The sequence below is a fragment of the Pipistrellus kuhlii genome, unplaced genomic scaffold (genome assembly GCF_014108245.1).
Source record: "Pipistrellus kuhlii isolate mPipKuh1 unplaced genomic scaffold, mPipKuh1.p scaffold_m20_p_63, whole genome shotgun sequence".
Lineage (NCBI taxonomy): Eukaryota > Metazoa > Chordata > Mammalia > Chiroptera > Vespertilionidae > Pipistrellus > Pipistrellus kuhlii.
In genome coordinates, this window is record NW_023425566.1 from 1,433,002 (window position 1) to 1,451,740 (window position 18,739).

Here is an 18,739-nt window from a genome sequence, read left to right on the forward strand (position 1 = left end):
CAGCTCTGTGTGGGCAGCACGCGGGCCAGTCTCCACAGTCCATGGACGCTCGGCAGGGAGGTGGCGGCGGGGCGCAGCCCCTGCTGCCCCCTCGATCCCAGCTCCGTCGTCCTGGCGCCCCCGCCCGCAGGCTGGCCTGCACTGGCCAGGAGCAGGACCTCCGAGAGCTCCAGCCTCTGCGGGCCCCAGGGCCCCTTCCCCTCGCTGCGGGCCGAGCCCCGGCTCACCTGGTGCTGCCTGGGCGGCAGCCTGCCGCTGCCCTCGGAGCGGAAGGAGAAGGCCTGGGTGCTGCACCGCCCTGGGAGCAGTGCCCGGGCCCCGGGTGCAGAGGCCGGGCTGGTGAGCGAGGCGGAGTCAGGACGAAGGACCGGGACCAGCCCCGCAGAAGGAGGGGAGACGCAGCCGTGGACGGTAACACAGCTTTGCCCCGGGTCCCGGGCAGAGGGCGCTGCCAGCGGGTAGGACATGCCATGATGGAGAAGCGGGAGCAGTCCCGTGGCTTCTGCCTCCGTTAGAGCGTCCTCCCAGCCTGTTCTCGAGGGACCTGGGCTGCCACGCCGGGGCGGGGGCAGGGCAGAACAAAGGCCCCAAATGCCACACCAAAGAAAACCATGGGGAAAAAATTTCAAAGGAGGGATTAATTGTACCCAAGACTCTGGGTGAGAGAGTTTCCCTAACTAGACACAAACGTTAACTCCGGGCTTCCTGGCGGCAGAGGCAACATGTGACATGAGCGCTGCCTAAGGACGCTCTCTGGTTGTCTAAGATTATCTGACTATAAGCCAGAAACTCTTATTGCGAGATGGACTCCAGACAGGGGATGGGGGAGTCCCCACTGGTGATCGAACAGTCAGTCCACAGCCACAGGCCCATTGAGAGGGACCCCTCGCCTCTGGCTTTTACAACGGGGGGGTGTTGTCCTATTCTGGAGTCTAGGTCGGGGCAGCAGACGAGGGTGCGGGAGCCTCAGTGCCAATGTCACTGTGGGGACAATGACAGGCCGGGCCCAGAGCCTGGCAGGCTGGTCTCCCAGGTGGGCGGGCGGAGCTTCTTCCTCTTGAGACTGGCACCAGACAGGGCATTCCAGGCCTGGCTAGCCTTCCTTCTCCGAGACAATGCGGTGTTGGGTGCAGGGATTCCTGGGGAGGGAGAAGGGGGGGGGGGGAGAGGAGCCGGCCATGAGGCTCCCCAGGCCTCCAGGAACACAGGCCTCTGGGCTTCCCTCTGGGGACCCAGCAGCACTCCAAAGGCCCTGCCCAGGAGCTCTCACCCTGTTTGGCGAGGCAGTACTCCCCCCGAGAGGAGACAGAGCCCTTAGGGTCGTCCCCACCAGCAGGGCTCTGAGCAATATGATGCCAACGTGCCTGGTCCTTTCAGCTCTCCTGCCCAGCAGCCCCCGGGGTGACAGCCGGACCGGGGTCTGAGCCAGGACGGAGAAGGGGACCGCCTCGGAGGAGGGCGAGGACCTGCCGGGGGAGCAGCAAGCAGAGAGCAGCGAGGAGGTAGGTGTGTGGCCACCGCTGTCCTGTTGGTAACGGCAGACCCGGGGCTCACTGAGCCCCAGGAGAACACCTCACGGGGCCTCTGTGCTCCAGGGGAAGGGTGCCTGCCCGGGGCTGGGGTTGGGGGGGACAGGACTTGGCTGGTCCCCACAGCCCTCTGGCTGTGCGGATTCAACAGCACCTTCCCAGGGCCAGGGCCCCGGCACACATTTGAAATAGCTGGGACCCCCCCCCCCGCCCCCCCCAGGTGAAGTCCTGACGAGAAAGCGTGTTAATTGTCACAGCTTTTACTGCTTTTTAGTTATGCACACGGTGCAGGTCTTCTGCAGGAAATTAGAAGATACAGATGAACCAAGAGACAACAATAACCTCTCCACCGGAGACAGTCAGGGCCAGTATCACACGCCCTTGCAGACTGTTCTCTGCCACGTGCACACCACAGCGCACAGGCAGTGTGTGGCATATGGGTTGTAATGCCATTCTCGGATGGTCTTGCTCCTTCGTGCATAACCCGCTGTGCTGCCACCAAACTTCCGGTCTCCTTTCCGCACCACCTCCTCCTCTCCCACTCGGTGACCTGGTGCGGTGTTGCTGGCCCTCTCCCATTCTCTAATAGGACTCTGACCCATGTCCCTAAGACCCTCTGGCCCCCAGCAGCCTCCCCTTCCAGGCACGCTCAGCCTCTGCACCCCACGACTGTCAGTCTTTGATCCGAAGCCTAGCAGTGCTTCAAGAGGCAACGCCCATTCCTGACTCTGCCCTGCAGCGTCTCAGCCTCCGTGGCTACAGGCACCGCTTCTGAGGCCCTGGCCCTGCTCTGAGTGTCTGCCAGGACCGGGCGTCCAGAGTGGCCATCGCCGAGGGCTGTTCGTTACAGGGCACTGCACCATGACACCCCACTTTTCTCAAGGGGAAACTGAGACACACAGAAGTCAGGTGACCTCCCAGGGGCCTGTATGCCAGATAGCAGCCTGCCCCAGGGTCCCTGCCCGCAATGGGCACCAGAGTTGCCTGCAGTTTCCTGTGCTGTTGGGTGTTGCTCAGTGGGTCTGGGTTTGGGGTTGAGAGTCTGCTTTCCTGACATCCCTGGTGAAGCTGGTTTGCTGACTCGCAGCATCCTGAGGAGCCACGCTTCTGCTCAAACCACATCCTGTCCTTCCCAGCACCCGCCATCTCTCTGACCCAATCTCCCGCCGCTTTCTCCTTTTTAAAGACTGGGGTGGTAAATGGGGCTCACCCCACTAATCTCATCATCTTACTGTGCCCACAATTACTCCTGCAAAGGCCTTTTTGCCATGGAAGGTAACATATTCACAGGACCTGGGGATTAAGGGCTGGGAAACATTCTTCTGCTTGCCATGCCAACCATTCATCTGTCTATCCATCCATCCATCCATCTGCACACATGTGACTGTATGTATACATATAGATAGGATGTTCCAAAAAAGTATATACTTTGACAGCTGATAACTCACTTAATTTTCACTCCTTTTCGGGTTTATCTGATTTGAAATAATAGGTGAAGCCAGACTAAGCTTTGAACAAAAGAAATTTATCATAAAGTGCCAATAGACTATTTTTTTTTTTATGGGGGACACATAAAAGATAAAGTTTATAGCACAAAACTGGCAACAGTCAATGAATTGAGGGCACATAAATACCAAAAAAAATTATTCTTGATGTTTATGATTCTATTGCATCGCACTATTAGTAATGCCTGGACCAGAATGGTCATCAGTTCAAAAACATGGAAATGATTATATATATATATATATATATATATATATATATATATATATATATATATATATATAATTTCTGTAGATTCTTTTAAATCTTCAAAATGAACTGAATGTTTGTAAACACTGACTTTATAATCATTCAAAGTGCATATACATTTTTGGGGACACCCTGTATGTCTCAACTTATATATCCATCTCTACCATTATCAACTTGTGTGTTCTCTCCTCAAGAAAGAAGCCTGTATTTTTAATCAGCTTAACAATAACCCACAACCTTCGGACCAACTAAGAAGCCTGTATTTTTAATTCAATTTCCCATTTTACTTCAGTTGTCTTAATGTTCTATAGAAAATAAAATATTACCTTAACCAGTTTGGCTCAGTGGATAGAGCATCAGCCTGCAGCCTGAAGGGTCTCAGGTTCGATTTCAGTCAAGGGCATGTACCTTGGTTGCCAGCACATCCCCAGTAGGCGATGCACAGGAGGCAGTTGATGTTTCTAAGTCTCTATCCCTCTTCCTTCCTCTCTGTAAAAATCAATAACATATATATATTTTTTTAATTAAAAAAAGAAAAAGAAAGAAAAAGAAATATTGCACTTGAGATCCCCCTCCAGGCCTTTGCTCATAGAGAATGATGAGCTTTCTGTATCAGAATATCTGTCCTTTTTTTTTTTTTTTTTTTTTTTCTTGTTTTGGAAAAGAAAACAAAATAAAATACAAGAAAGCTCAGAAAATATATGACTCCTGGGTAATGATCCAGTGTGAACAAATGTTAACATTTTGTTATATTTGCTTCTGAGACTTTAAAAATACCACATAAACTATTACTTTTTACATTAAATGTTATGCAAAATAAAAGAAATAAAACACAGAATCTAATGCTGTAGTTTTATGTATTAGGCACTAATTGTTTCAATCCATGTTCTCATACTTGGAAAATTGAGATATCTACTACTTGCATATAATAATGTTGATTTCGGTCTTTAAAATATGCTATATTTATTGTTCTGCCTGATTTTAAACATTGTGTTTCTGAAGATATAGCCATCCTGCTACATACAGCTCCAATTCATTCCCTTCATTGCTATAGAGTGCTCATCCCATGAGTATAGCATTTCATTTATTTCCAAAATGTTTGACTTATTTTGCAATGAGCATGTGTATGCATGCCTCCTTAGGTGTTCTAAGAAACATACTTAAAAGTGGAATTGCTAGATGATAAAGTAATCACATTTTCAACTTTACAAGTTGTTACCAAGTCCCTCCACAATGGCTGTGCATTTCCCTCCTCTGGGAGCAAGCGGCAGCCCTGCGCCCACTTTCTTACTGAGGTCTGTTATTAGCAGATGTTTAAGGGCTTTGCCCATCCAGAATTGTAGGATTCTGTACCCATTTTAGATCTGTCTGTACATATAGATCTGTTACATACATATGTATACATTTTCTGTACCTATTTTAGATCTATCTATATTATTTGCCTGTTATATATCAATACATATTAGAGGCCTGTTGCATGATATTCATGCAAGAGGAGGCCTTCCTTCCCCTGGCTTTGTTCCCAGCTTCCGAGGAGCCTGCAAATCTCCACTCCCTGCCAGAGCACCACTCCTATAGTTTCCCCTAATGCCGCCCCCCCTCCCCCCCTTATAGGAGGTGTCCCACCCCTGTCAGCCACTTCATGCCTGCACATGCAAATTAACCACCATCTTTGCCAGGTTAGTTTGCATACTCACTCCTGAATGGCTATGGGTGTAGCAGAGGTATGGTCATTTTACATGTGTGACTATTATTAGGTAATATGTAGAGAGGTCTGTGTTACTTTTATTTATTCCACTAGAGGCCTGGTGCACGAAATTTGTGCCCTGGGGGGGGGGGTGTCCCTCAGCCCAGCCTGTACCCTCTCCAATCTGGGACCCCTCAGGGGATCCCTCTCTCAATCCAGGACTGCTGGCTCCTAACCACTCACCTGTCTGGCTGCCTGATTGCCCCTAATCACTCTGCCTGCCAGCCTGATTGCCTCTTAACTGCTCCCCTGCCAGCCTGATCATCCCCAATGCCCTCTCCTGCAGGCCTGGTCGCCCCCAACTTCCCTCCCCTCCCAGCCATCTTGTGACAATGTGGGGGTGGCCATCTTGTGAAAACAGGAGGGCAGCCATCTTGTGAGTGAGGGCATGAGGGTTAAATTTGCATATTATCTTTTTATTATATAGGATTAGGAATCCATTGGGCTTTTATGATTTGTGGATTGATGTCTACCTAGAAATTTCTCAGGCCTCATTCCTCAAACACCACCCTTGCCCTGTTCTCTGTCCTCTCCTTCTGGAACACTAAAATAATGAAGGTGTCCTTCCTCAGTCTTCCACCCCTCTTTTTTTTTTTTTTAAATCCTCATTCAAGGACATTATTCACTGATCTTTAGAGAATGGAAGAGAGAGAGAAATATCAATGTGAGAGAAACATATCAATTGGTTGCCTCCTGTATGTGCCCTAACCAGTGTCTGGGCTGGGGAGAAGCCTGCATCTGAGATTTGAGCCCTTGACTAGAACCAAACCCAAGATCTTTTGGTCCATAGGCAATGCTCTCTCCACTGAGCCAAACCAGCTGGGGCTTTTAACAACTTTGTCTCTCTGTGCTATAACCTCCATGCTTTGTTCAGATCCATCATTAAAATTTTACTACTTTTCTTAATCCACTGACTTACTTTTGAAAAACTCTGATGAAATATATTGAATTTCAATATTATGCATAATTAAAATATACAATTTAATAAGTTTTGATATATGTGCACACCTGTGGAACCAATAATACCTTCAGGATAATGAATGTGCCCATATCCCCAAAGTTCCCAGGAGTCCCTTTGTGATTCTTGCCTCCTGCCCACCTGGCACCCTCCCATCCCCTGGTAACCACTAGCTTAGTTTACTTCTTCTAGAACCTTATAGAAATAAAGTTGTACAATATGTGGTCTGTTTCTTGGGGGAGGGGACATTGGATTTTCAGGTCCATTCATGGTGTTGTGTGTATGAATAATTCATTCCTTTTATTGCTAAATAGGGTAGATATGTCAGAATTTGGTTATATAGTCACTTGTTGGTAGACATTGGTTTGTTTCAGTTTGGGGCTGTTAAAATAGAATGACTATTCCTCTAGATATCTTTGTGTGGGTTATGCTCTTAGTTTTCTTGAGTACATAGAAGTAGAATGGATAGAATATATGGTAGAGGTATAATTTATTATTTAAAAAGCTGCCAAACTATTTTCCAAGGTGATTGTATCATTTTCATCCCTACCAGCAGTGTGGGGAGTGTCAACTTGTCCCCATCCTTACCAACACTCAGTGTGGCCATTCTTTTTCATCTTTACTTGTATTTTCAATCTTTTTTATAAAAAAAACACACTTGCCAGTTTTCGCCTGACAGCGCCCACATGGGAAGTCTCAGCCTATCTGACTATTTCCTGTGCTAGCTCTTACTAATGGTGCCTGGTTTCCTGGTTTGTTCTCAGAGTTTTGGCGGTGAGCTGACATTTTTGGGACTTTGAGACTTGGCTTGGAGGTGGGTGTCTTCAATGGTGACATGCTTTACCTCTGCTGGGTGCCTCTGGTCACTTGCTTTAAAGAAAAGTCTTGGTTTTAGGTTTCTTCATGCCACTGGGCAGTGAATTCAAATGGCAAGCCCATGAGAAGACTGTCTTCTTGTTATGAAATCAACAGAAGAGGCTTTTGCCCCCTCTGCTCTGTGAGAAGGTTGGAGTTTTTATGTCCTTTGAGCAGGTGGTGGGGGTAGGTAATGCCAGTGGTCTTGATCCAGCATCTAGAACGGTTCAGCAATCTGGAGAAGGTGCTGTGCATAAAGTAAATGAGTCCAGAGGTGAAACATGATCTTTGGAAGGCATTATAGGAGGTCAGAGGAGCTTGGCTAAAGAAACAAAGTTCTCCTTGTCTCAGGACCCCTTGTTTTTTATTAGCATAATTTGTCTGAAGGTGAGGTAGATATACACGTCAAAGGGTAGTGTTTCCTATACAGAGTCCATTGTCAGGTTTGGGAGAAACTGCCTTTGGCTGTTCAGGTGTTTGGCCAGTAGGAGGCATTAACATATAGATTAAGATGCACTGAGCTGTCTGGAAGTAAACAATCAATTTATGTATCCTTATCAGGTTTGGGGAAATGCCTTTTAGCCATTACCAAAAGGCTATAATATATGTGACTCAGCCCTTGTTGGGTCTCAAGTTCCATCAATCTTTTGATGAAACTCCTGCAATTATGACATGCTGGAACTGGCTTCCAGCAGGTAGGGTGTGTTATCGCCCACCTGTTGAGGGTATGACCCTCTGAGGTTTCCACTCTGTATAGGAGTGGACTCTCACCTGGGATAGAGTCTGGGTTTCAATCCTGCACCTTTCACCCCAGCAGACCATGCAAATGAAGGACCCAACTCACCTCAAATGCCCGCAGAATGACAAAGCTCGCTTACCTTCCAGGTTTCTGTTTCCACTGGGTTTTTGACTTCTAAGTGTATCTTACCTTCTAATCAGAACACCAATGCCTTTCATGGTGTTAAACATTTTCCTGTTTAATACATCTGAGTTGTGCTCAGTGCGAGGGTGGGTGTGGCCGCCGTCAATCAGGGGAGCTGCTGTGGGAAATGGTTCTTATTTTCTAACCTTGTTTATGATTCTCTTGTCATCAAGAAGTGGTAATTTTGATGTAGGCAAGTGGAGCTACCTTTTCCTTTATAATGATAACTTTTGGTCTTGTTTAAGAAATCTTCTCTTACTCTCAATCATAAATACAAAAACGCATTCTCTGTGTAACATAAGGAAGGACCTATTTTTGTCCCTATGAAAAACTATGCATGGGTCAAATTGGGCTCTTGACCAGTTTTTGTATGCCTTTGTGAGTGACGCATGGCTTTTACGTTGTTGAATAGATACGTGAGTATGCCCGTGTATATTTATATGTACCTTTTCAACAATGTAGAAGCCATGCGTCACTCAAGTGCACGTGAAGATGTGTCAGAGATTGTGTGTCACCTGCAAAGTCTAAAATATTTATTATACTCATTATCTGGGCCTTTATACAAAAAGCCTGCAGACTCACGGATTAATCACTTTTTTCCTCACTTATTTGCTATATTTTAACTCCCCACTTGTACCTGGAGTTTTGGGGGGCCCTCCATTCTGTCTCATCCATTTCTTTGCTTGTTGTCAACTCCAAATACCACACTCATGACAATGGCTGTTTCCATCATGGAAGGACGTGAGCCGAAGGACATGAGCGGGCAGGCTCCATCCTCGGAGTGGAACTGGGGAGACGGGGCGGTTCGGACTCCGTGCCTCCTTGCCCGACGGTAACTAGAGGCACAGGAATGCAGAGCTCACGAGTGCACCTCCCTGTCCCAGAGACGCCCTGGACCGTGGAATCGGATTTCATTGATTAATTTGAGACTGTGGGCCGTGCCCTATGGAGCATGAAACTCCTGAGCCTTGATCCGGGGAGCTCCTGGCAAAGGGACCAATAAGTGGTGAAGTCCAGGAGCACAGAGGTGATGGGGGAGAGCAGCAGAGAGAAGCCTGGGTGCCGTGCACACCGTTCCCCTGGGTGCTGGTGTCTGCCTTACAGCTTGAGGCCTCTGGGGGGAGGGGTGCCTGCTCACTTGGTCATGAAGCATGTTCTTGTTTGATGGGGTGGCATGCTCAGTAACGAGAGCACTGCTTCCCAAGTGAGACGGAGACACACACCTGGAGGTGGCGGCCAGTAGTACAGGCACCGGAAGCTTTCACCACGATCCCGGCCCTACTCTGTGGGAGCCAGAGGACCCTAATTATTCCCCGTGGGGTCAAGAGAGGAGGGTGAGAGGAATCCTACGAACATATTCTTTCCCCGATGAGGCTGTGAGAAACAGGGCGCACACCTGTGGGACCCTCTCCTTGGAGGAGGCTAGGGCGGGCTTGAGGAGGTAGGGTGGTCAGTGGCTTCCAGCCGGCGTCAAGGTACGTGACAAACGCCTCACCTGCTCCTTCTGTGAGCTGCTCACCGGACTCCAGGTCACATGGTGCTCCCTGCGCTCTTGGCCTTGGCCAATGAGCAGTTGGGGTCCCTGCTGAAGCTGCCGTGGGGCTTTTTCCTGAACGTCCTCCCGTGAGTTTATAGACAGAGGTTCCTTGCTGGTCTTACATCTGAGTATGCAATACAGGCTTTTTTTGAAAGACCTACAGAGGGGGACAGAGACTGGAAGCTGTGCCGAGTGGAGGAGTCAACTTTAAAACCTGGACTTCAAATGGCAGCTTATGTGTTTTGGGTTGTTTTTAAGTAAACCACCATTCAGGCCAGCTACAAGTAGCAAGTTAGACACAAATACGGAAATCCAGATTGACCTCAGAAACACGGCCGTGAGTGAAAACAACTTGAGAAAAAGACGTCTCTGTGGTCATGTCCCGCACAGGCATTGCACACATTTAGAAGCACGCGTGCTATTGAAGGGTGCTTGTCACACATCCGAGGGTGGGAATCAGAAGGAAAAAGGGGAAAACACTTGGATGGTGTCTGAGATTGGGCTCCCTAGCAGCAGCCCGAGGGGAGGTTCTTGTACGGATGGCTGATGGAGGGAGGGCTCTCAGGAGGCTGATGAGAGATCACTGGCCAGGCTGAGGGCAGATGTTGGTGAAGATGTGCTGCTGGTGCTCAGTCCTGCCCGACCCCATGGGGAGCGCTGGAGTGGGGAATGCAGAGTAAGACCGTCCTGCTTGGAAGCCAAGGGACTGAGCAGTTGGCCTTTCCCGTGTGTGTGTGTGTGTGTGTGTGTGTGTGTGTGTGTGTGTGCAAATTCCCTCAGGCCTCTCCAGGCAAGATGCTCCCATCTGCCAAGGGCAATTCCCTAGGGAAGGGAGTGAGTGAGTCACTAGTTGCCTACACACCAGCAGCCGGGCCTGGGTGAGCAGCCTGGTAGAGGCGAGGCTGCCAGTGGCTGTGTGATTGGTGAGGGCCAGCTTGCAGCCCCTGCCTCACCCTGGCTGCTCATGCCCAGGGCCATGCTGCTCCAGGAGGGGCTGCATGAGAAGGTTCTGGGAGAAGCCAGGAGAGAAGGAGACAGACCCTGCCCATGACTAAGCAAAAGAGTGCTTTGGAGACAATGCCAAGACCTACTTAAGGGAGAAGGGTCCAAATCTCACCTTAACAAACTCCGAGTTCAGCGCTGGCCTCTTCCAGCAGAGCAGGCTTCTAGCTATTTCACTGAGTGGAGTGCCTCAATCCTACATTTTCCAAAAGCAAAACTCCCCGCAGCTCAAGCTGTGCAATTCTCAACACCTGCAAGCACCTGGCAGCCACCCACGGCTGTGGGGGCAGAGGTGACTGCAGCGTGAAGAATTCTCCGTGTGACCCTGCACCTTCCTTCCTTCCTTTGTCTCTGCACTTTGAGATCACTGTTGTGCCCCTTTTTTCCTCCCCTCTCCCCCAGCAGGAGCCCCCCTGGCTCAGGCTTTGTGATGATGCAGCCCTGTTGCTTCCCACCCGGGCTCAGATCGCGGTTTCAGGAAGCTGTGATCTTGGCAAGCAGGGACCCCTGGAAACGATAGCTCCTGCCCAAGGCCAGGAAGGCAACTGTGCCCTGTAAGTGGCACCTCTCCTAACCCCAGACGCCGGGAAAGATGAACAGGAAGTCCCTTTCTCATTGCTGCTGCAGTCAAAGTCAGTGCCCGAGGACACTGCATTCATTCTGCAGACCTGATTTAAGATTCTGCCAGCGCTCTGGTGCTCAGGGGACTGCGGCTGGATGTTGGCAGAGGCTCAGACAAATGAGAAAGCAAAATGGCTAAGCAGGTTGCGCCCCCCCCAGCCAGGTGGTTCTGGGGAGTGTCCTGGAAGGAGGATTCCTGTGAACTGAGGATTTATAATGGAGCAAGTCCTTGTGGCTTGACCAGGCAGTTAGAGGCGGGGTAGAGACCTTTTAATGAGCTGACCACTCACGGGGGCCTCTGCAAAGTGGTCCAGAGCCCTGGATGTAGAGTCTAGCTCCCAAGTGGCCTGTGAGTCTCAAGGCACCTGGAAGCTGCTCGGCATCTCAGTTCTTCCCCCTGCAACACCAAGGCACTAGACTAACTTGCTGGTCTGCTCTTACTTGCACATTCCTAGTAGTGACAAGTTGTAAGCCTGCATCCTAATACATGCATATTAGTAACTATCAATTTACAAATGCTACATACATGGCCAGGCAAAAATCACCACTGGTCAAAATTACCTTTAAAATTGTTTAGTTAGGCACCATGCTGAAGTCATACTGTTTGTTCAGTTAGCGCTTGCTCTCTAACAACCCAAAACAGAGGATTAAAGTGATGCCATTTATTTTGCTTGCGATTCTATGGGGAGGTGTTTCGGGCTGGGCCCAGCTGAGTGGTTTTTCTGATATTGGCTGGGCTGGCATAAGTGTCTGTGGGCAGCAGCCGGGGCTGCCAGGGACTGGATGGGCTGGAGGGCCACCCCTGCGATGGCCTGTCTTGGCTCCAGGGGTGTCTCATCCTCCAGGAGGCTAGCTCGGTGCGGTCTCCTAGCACAGACAGAGCAGAACATGCATGACACACATTACAGAGGACGTGCAACAATAGACGTCAGAATGTCTAGAGTCTAGACAAAAAGAACTATAAACAGAAGCTCTAGAATTCTCTTTCCTTGCAGTTCCTTGGCCCTCTTCTTTGTTTTGGAGGTTAGCTAGGTGATATGGAAGGCTTCTCTAGATGAAATGTCTGTTATACTCATTTTTCCCCCCAAAGGAGAGCCTTTAGACCCACACCGTCCAGTATGGTAGCCATGAGCCATGAGCCATGAGCCATGTGTGGCTATATAAATTTATCAGTGACATAAAATATAAAACTCAGTTTCTCAGACACTAACTATATTTCAAACAGTAGTTTTGTGGTTAGTGACTACTACTGCCTGAGTCAATGCAGATTACAGGACATTTCCAGCATTGCAGAAATTTCTATTTCATAGCCTGTTTATTAAGGAGTCAAGACGATTTGCCCCAGTCTTTAATCACAGCACATGTTATGTGCTACACAGCACGGGAGCATTTTATAAACACTCTCATTTAGTCCCTAAAACAACCTCATGAATTAGGTCCTATTATTGTGCCCATCACATGGAGGAAAAACGAGGGGAGGAGAGATGAGTTTCTGAGCTGACAAACTCTGTTCTCCCAGGGACTTGGGTTTTATTGTCTGAGCACCACTGTTTGGGGACGTTGTGTGTATGAGTTTCTGGATATACGCTCCCAAGGCTGGTCACTGGGTGTGTGCTTCTCTGTCCACAGGTGCAGAGGGAGTTTCTTGCAGGGTCCAGTTCGACTCAGAGCAAGCAGACTACGCAAGCCACTCCGGGTGCTGAGAAGAGACTGCCACCCTCCCCCACTCGAGGGGCTGGACCCACGCAGGACCCTAGGGCAGGCTTCTTCTGAAATGGCAGGTAATGCTCTCCTGGAATCCATATTGGGCGTGAAAAGGCATCTGGCTGCTGGGGATGCAGGGTGAGCAGGAGACAGACACCCTTGCCCTCAGGAGCCCAAAGTCCAGCAGGGGTACAGATGATGTCACAAAGTTCAGCAGGTGTACAGTCAACATGACCCTAAACTAGTGGACAGGGTACCAGAGAGATTGGTTAAGAATCCAATACTGAGAAGTTGACAGACAACCCATGAGCACTGGGCACGTGTACTAGACACAGGTTTCCCACAGGACCTAGGAAATGAGAGTCAGAACTTTTGGTGTGTCTACCTTCCCACATTTAAAAAAAAGTCGACTCGGTTCTTTCCACCGGACCATTGTGAGGCTGAAATAGGTCAGTGGACGGGCTTGCCTGTCCATGTGAAATGGGAGAGTGAGTAGTTATTATGTGTTAAGAGCTGCAGGAACACTATTACATATGAAGCGGTAAGAGGGCCACCCTTCATGCTCGGAAATAAATAGAGGATGAACTAATGGAGACTGCTTCCTGGAACATGGGCTATTTTAGGTTGCACTCACTGGGCAACCAGCACAAGTTACTTAACTTCTCTGGACCTCAATTTTCCCTTCCTTTCTCCCCTCTCCCCAGCAGTAATGAGCCCCATCTTAGCCTTGCTTGCTGGGTGTTGACTGGGAAAAATGAAGACCATCTGTGAAAAGGCTGCAGGGTCCCATCCGGCCAGCAGTGACTGAATTACCATCCTTTTGTGGCTGATTGTTGTCTGTTTGGCTCAAGGGCTGACCATGGGCTCTGTCTGGTGGCTAAAGTTTTCCCCCCTGCAGACGTCCCCTCTTCCACCTTTGTGTAGCTCAAGTGCCCCCTACAGACACTGGAGCTACTTTCCTGCTCCCCCTCCACTCCCAACCCCCATCCCTCAACCCCCAAAGCCTGTTCCAGTAGGCAAGGACAAAGATTGGTTTCTCAGTGAGAACTGAAATCAAGATAGATATTTGCTCAACTGGATGGCCAATTGTGGATGGGAAAGCACTGTGTTTGTGGCATGTGGAGGGTTAAACTCACGTAGGCAAGGCTGGGATGAGGTGGGCGGGGAAAGTACCATCAGGGAACCCATCTTTGCCCTTTCTTCATAATCTGTGTCCCTCATCCTTAACTCCATTCCTTTCCTCCTCCTCAGATAGATACGGCCAATGGAATTGCCCATCGGGGTGTGCTTGGGTGAACCTAGACCCCAACCAACCCAACAATTGTCCCAAATGCCAGAGCTTTCCCACTAGCTCTCTCCCAAGTACCTTAATAGGACCAAGTCAATCTGCTCCTGCAAACTTGCCTCAGCCTCCATATTTACATTCTTAAGGTCCATGCTATGTACCAAAGGGGAGAAAAAGAAGCACCGTGCTCTGGATAATGTACAGGATGAAGACAGCCACCCTTTGCACAGATCTCTTTAGGAATGACGTTGGCAGTCAGTTAGCTTCCTCCTCAGAATGATCTGTCTGTTAGGCTAGGCTGTCGATGTAGGTCTTACCTACCCAACAGCTCAGTGTCAGGGCCAAGTAAGCTCTTGTGTGTAGTAAGTGTTTTGCAGACTCTAAAGCAGATGGGTGTTGGCTGTTCCTATCTCCTGAGCACAATGAGCATGCAAGCATAAAGCCTGGCATATGCCTGATGAGTGCCAGATGAATGGGGTGGGGGAGGGGAGACACACGTGGTAATAATGGTCTCTGTCGTCTAGTGAAGGAGAAGGGCAGTGTTAAGAGAGGAACCCAAAGGGGGAATTTTCTTGGGAGAGACAGGGCTTCCTCTGCAAGTTCATATGCGGGGAGAATAGGACAGAGGTTTTATGAAGTGGAGAGTGGTGAGTAAAGGCGCTGGGGTGGGAACAGGGGATCTGGGGAGGGTGGATTGAGTTCAGCCTGGTGTGCGCTGCTATCCATAGAAGACCTGGGAGCCATTGAAGCCACTGTTCCTAGGGTTGCTGAAGAAATTGCCGGAAACTTGGTGGCTTAGAACAAGAATCTATTCTCTTACAGTTCCACAGGTCGGGAATCTTGCACTTCCTCCAAAGATGCTAGGAGAGGAAACTTCCCTCCTCTTCCAGCTTCAGTTGGCTCCAGGCATCACTCCAGTCTCTGCTTCTGTCTTCTCAGGGCCTTCTCCCCTGTGTCTCTGTGGATTGTATCTCCTATCTTTCTAAGGTCATTTGTCATGGGATTTAAGGCCCACCCTAAATCCCCGGATCATCTTATCTTGAGAATCTTCATTTAATTCCATTTGCTAAGACCCCTTTTCCAAGGCCACAGGCACATATTCCATGGGTTATAACTTTTATCCTGGACATATCTTTTTGTGGGGGCTTCCGCTCAACCACTATAGCATTGTTACAACTTTCCCCCACCTGCAACCTAACAGGAGTGACCCAACAAGTGTTTCTAAGGGAGAAGGGCCACGGCACACATGTACATTCAGTGGACAATGATGCACCTTGTCCGTGCTCTTATGTATGCAGTCTGATTAGGAAAGTTGTGTTTTTAAACCTAAATCAGGATACAATCATGGAAATGGAACCACTCAAGAAGACTTGTCCAAGTGGTAAAGGCAGCGTTCATCCTGAAGAGGGTGCGTTGGACCATGGGGTACATCGGCTTCCTTTCCGGAAGAAGACCTTGAGATAGGCTGCATAGTGTGAGCAGAGCCTCCTTGTGTGGCTCTGTGGATTGTGCCTGTAGGGGCTGACGTCTAGGCACCACCCAGTTCCTCTGGCCTTGTGCTTTGGGTATGGGGCTGTGTCGGCCCAAGGTGAGGACACCAGCTCCTCTGCCCTCCTCCCTCAGGAGGCACTCTTCACACATCCTTCCCAATGCACCCTGTGTGCTCAGGGACACCCAGAGAGACTGCTGAGAAAGCCTCTGAATGTCATTGTCCTTTTCACCCCTTCTTCTCTTTAAAAGCTCTTGTCAACCTGTGGGACTGTCCTGCCCCTCCCTCATGTTGAGTCTCCAGTGGAGATCTGCAGACTCCTTATACCCTGGGAGAAACTCCACTTTTGTGCACTCCTAGCTCCACATTGGCTGTCATCCCCAAATCCTAAGCACAAATGGGGTACCAAAGGATAAAACTGGACCCAAACAGAAAAAAGAATCAGAAACAAAGTCTGAATGTGGAGCTAAGAAACAAGAGGCCCTCAGTAGTTAAATCCTCCCTGGAAACGTAGTCCCAGTGTAGGTGACTCTGTCATAGCACTGGCTAGAGTGACGACAGATGTCTCCACCAGTACTTTATGTTGATTATTTGAGCAGAGGGTTGGGTCACCAGTGACTGTTTTCAAGCGGTTCCCTTGGACACAGTTTGGGAAAACACTATGGCAGGTGTGGGTCTGCGGGATGTGGCCCAAGCATTGTCCCAGGGAACAGTCATCACTCCTGCTCCTCATTAAGTGTCAAGGGAACTGGGATGGCTGGTTGATAAACCAGCAAGCCCTGTGGACAGGTCATGAGTGGACACCATCACTTTGGAGGGTGGCAGGGTCCCTTAAAATCAATACCGCCTAGAAATCAAAGGGACTTGGGGATTTTATTGTCAACACCATGCAATGCCAATATTTCACAGTGGAGGGAGAGGCACTCTGAGAGTGTTAGTATTCCAAGACAAAATGCTGTAACTTCAAAGGTATTGAAAGGTGGGCCTTGGTTGTCCACCATTTACAATAAATGTTCTCGTCTCCTTTGACCTGGCAGGTAGTGGGTAGAGAAATCAGAGCTGGCTTCTCAGTGTGTGTGTGTGTGTGTGTGTGTGTGTGTGTGTGTGTGTCCATAAGTGTGCTTTCAACTGCGTATATTATTTTGGCAGGACAGTGATAGGTGATCTGTTTGGGGTGACCTGAGAGGATGTAACTTGGGGGAATGTAATGAAATCCAGCAGAGAAATTGAGAGTGATTTGTGGGATGGGGAGAGGGATTTTCCAATAAAAAAAGCAGGAAAAACCTTTTGCTGGGGTCCTCATAGGTCAAATAGAATCAATAAAACATTAAAAAATAAGTAGTCAGAAATACTTGTGTCCAGGGGCTGCAAGAAGATGTTATAACTGATTCTCTGTCCTCTTTATTTTTGTAGAACCTTTCTGTCAATAATTTAGGAGGATGAGAGAGAGGGGGTGTTATTGAAAAATATTTTTAAAAGGATGCTTAATTTCCCTCTCTTTTAAACTACTCTGATAGCTTGGTACTAATCATTCGAACAACAGATGGCTTGGCAGTGAAGACATAAGCAAGCAGAAGGCCAGAGGAGTTATGAAGGATAAAGACCTGATGTACAATGTTTCATAGTGGTTGGGGTCTTTGAGATTCTCCTGAGAACTATCTTTTTCTTTTTTAAAATCTAAATTCAGTTGTCTATCCCATCCAAGTTTCCAGCAAGGGGGTGGGGGAAACTGAAAGTTTCTTTGCAGATGTCAAATAGAGTTGACTTACCAGACACCTCAGGATAAATATGAAAGTGGATAGACAGGAGAGTATTGATATTTCAGAGAACATCTTTTCTCACCCACGCTCACTTTGGGATCAGGGCTGAGGTATGGAGTTAGGTGGATTTAATTCCAGAAGTGCAAGCTGCCTCATTGAGGGAATTGGTAAGAAAAGGTTCTTAGATATCAAATACTGACTGTTCCAAGAACAGCAGCCATCCACTTGAGGAAAAACCTTATAATCCAAGCATTCTTTATGGGGCACCCCAGTCAGAGGTTGGCTGGGGACACAATGATTGTCACGGGATAAAGACCTTCCCAAATAAATTGCTGATAGATAAATTTAGAATCTCTCTCTTTCTCTCCATGTCTTTCTCCATGTCTTCCTTACTATCTCTCTCTCTCTCTCTCTCTCTCTCTCTCTCTCTCTCTCTCTCTCTCTCTTTCTCTCTCTCTCTTTCCCTCCCCCCTCCCGCTCTCCTTTCCTTATTAGCATCCATTCCTACCCTTCAGGGTAATTTTCACATATAATATACATTGACTGCCAAGTGACAAATCATGCTCAAAACATAGAATTTCATGAAGCTGATGGAAGTGACTTCTGGGTTGATTCATACTCATTGGCAGAATCAGACCAGGTGACAAATGAACTAGTGAAAACTGATGAGAATAGCCTTTGGTTTCTTTATTTTTCAAGATAAATTTTTCTCAAAGTCCTCAATTCTTCACTACTTACCATAACATTTTTGGTCCCCATTGTGAATGAATTCATTCTTGGTGGCCTTTCTCAGTGGCAAAGTTTTCAGTTAACAAGGACCGTATTTATCTAGCTGACAGGCATGTCCACCTTTGTACTGGGTCCCGGCACTATAGCAGGACTTTGGTGGATGTTGTTTTAATGAACAGCCAAATAGGCAGAAGCCTCCTACCTTGAGCTTCCGTGAAGGTCAGGCTCAATTGAAAGGACAACAAAACCAGCCCCAAGAAGACATGCAAGTACGTGGACAGATGCTCAATGTCATCAGCCACAAGAGAAGTGCAAATTAAACCACAATAAGGTATGCCCACACCTCTCAGGTGGCAAACACCAAAGCAGTGACAGCACCAAATGCAGGTGAGGGTGTGGAGGCAGGCATATGGCATGTGAGTTACCACCTCAGTGGTACAGGTAACGATAGTTGTAGACAGTGACTTTGAACCTGAAGATGTTCATTTTGATGCCTTTTAATCTGGATCTTCTCTTACCCTCTACTGGGATTCATTTCTAAAACTAGCCTTTTAATCAAAACCACTTGCAGTGAAAATTATCTTTGAAAATCTACAAATGCAATCCTAAGAGTATAGTTGGTGTCTACAACTCAGTGGAAATTTCCATGCACAATATGTTTAAGAACCACTGTGGTACAAGAGGAGAAAAGACCATCCCTGGAAATGCTTTGAAGATAAACAGCAAGTCCTCCTATGGAGCAGGGGAGTGAGGAAATCTCACTCTCACGTGCCCCCAACTTCCCACGCAGTGTTTTTTAGAACTAAACCTCTAAAACTTGTGTGGAGACTTAATGGATTGGTTTGTTAC

The 18,739-nt window shown here is 48.3% G+C and overlaps 1 protein-coding gene across 1 annotated transcript in view; it reads left to right on the forward strand.

Moving 5' to 3' along the window:
* The first annotated feature begins 71 nt into the window (after nt 1-71).
* Nucleotides 72-18,739, forward strand: part of LOC118708756 (zinc finger protein 831-like) — a 50,500-nt gene continuing 31,832 nt past the window's right edge. The window contains exons 1-3 of the mRNA XM_045575064.1: nt 72-411; nt 1,378-1,502; nt 12,553-12,704. Of these exons, the coding sequence (XP_045431020.1) occupies nt 12,698-12,704 (7 nt within the window). The 5' untranslated portion in view covers nt 72-411; nt 1,378-1,502; nt 12,553-12,697. The remainder of the gene's footprint in view (nt 412-1,377; nt 1,503-12,552; nt 12,705-18,739) is intronic.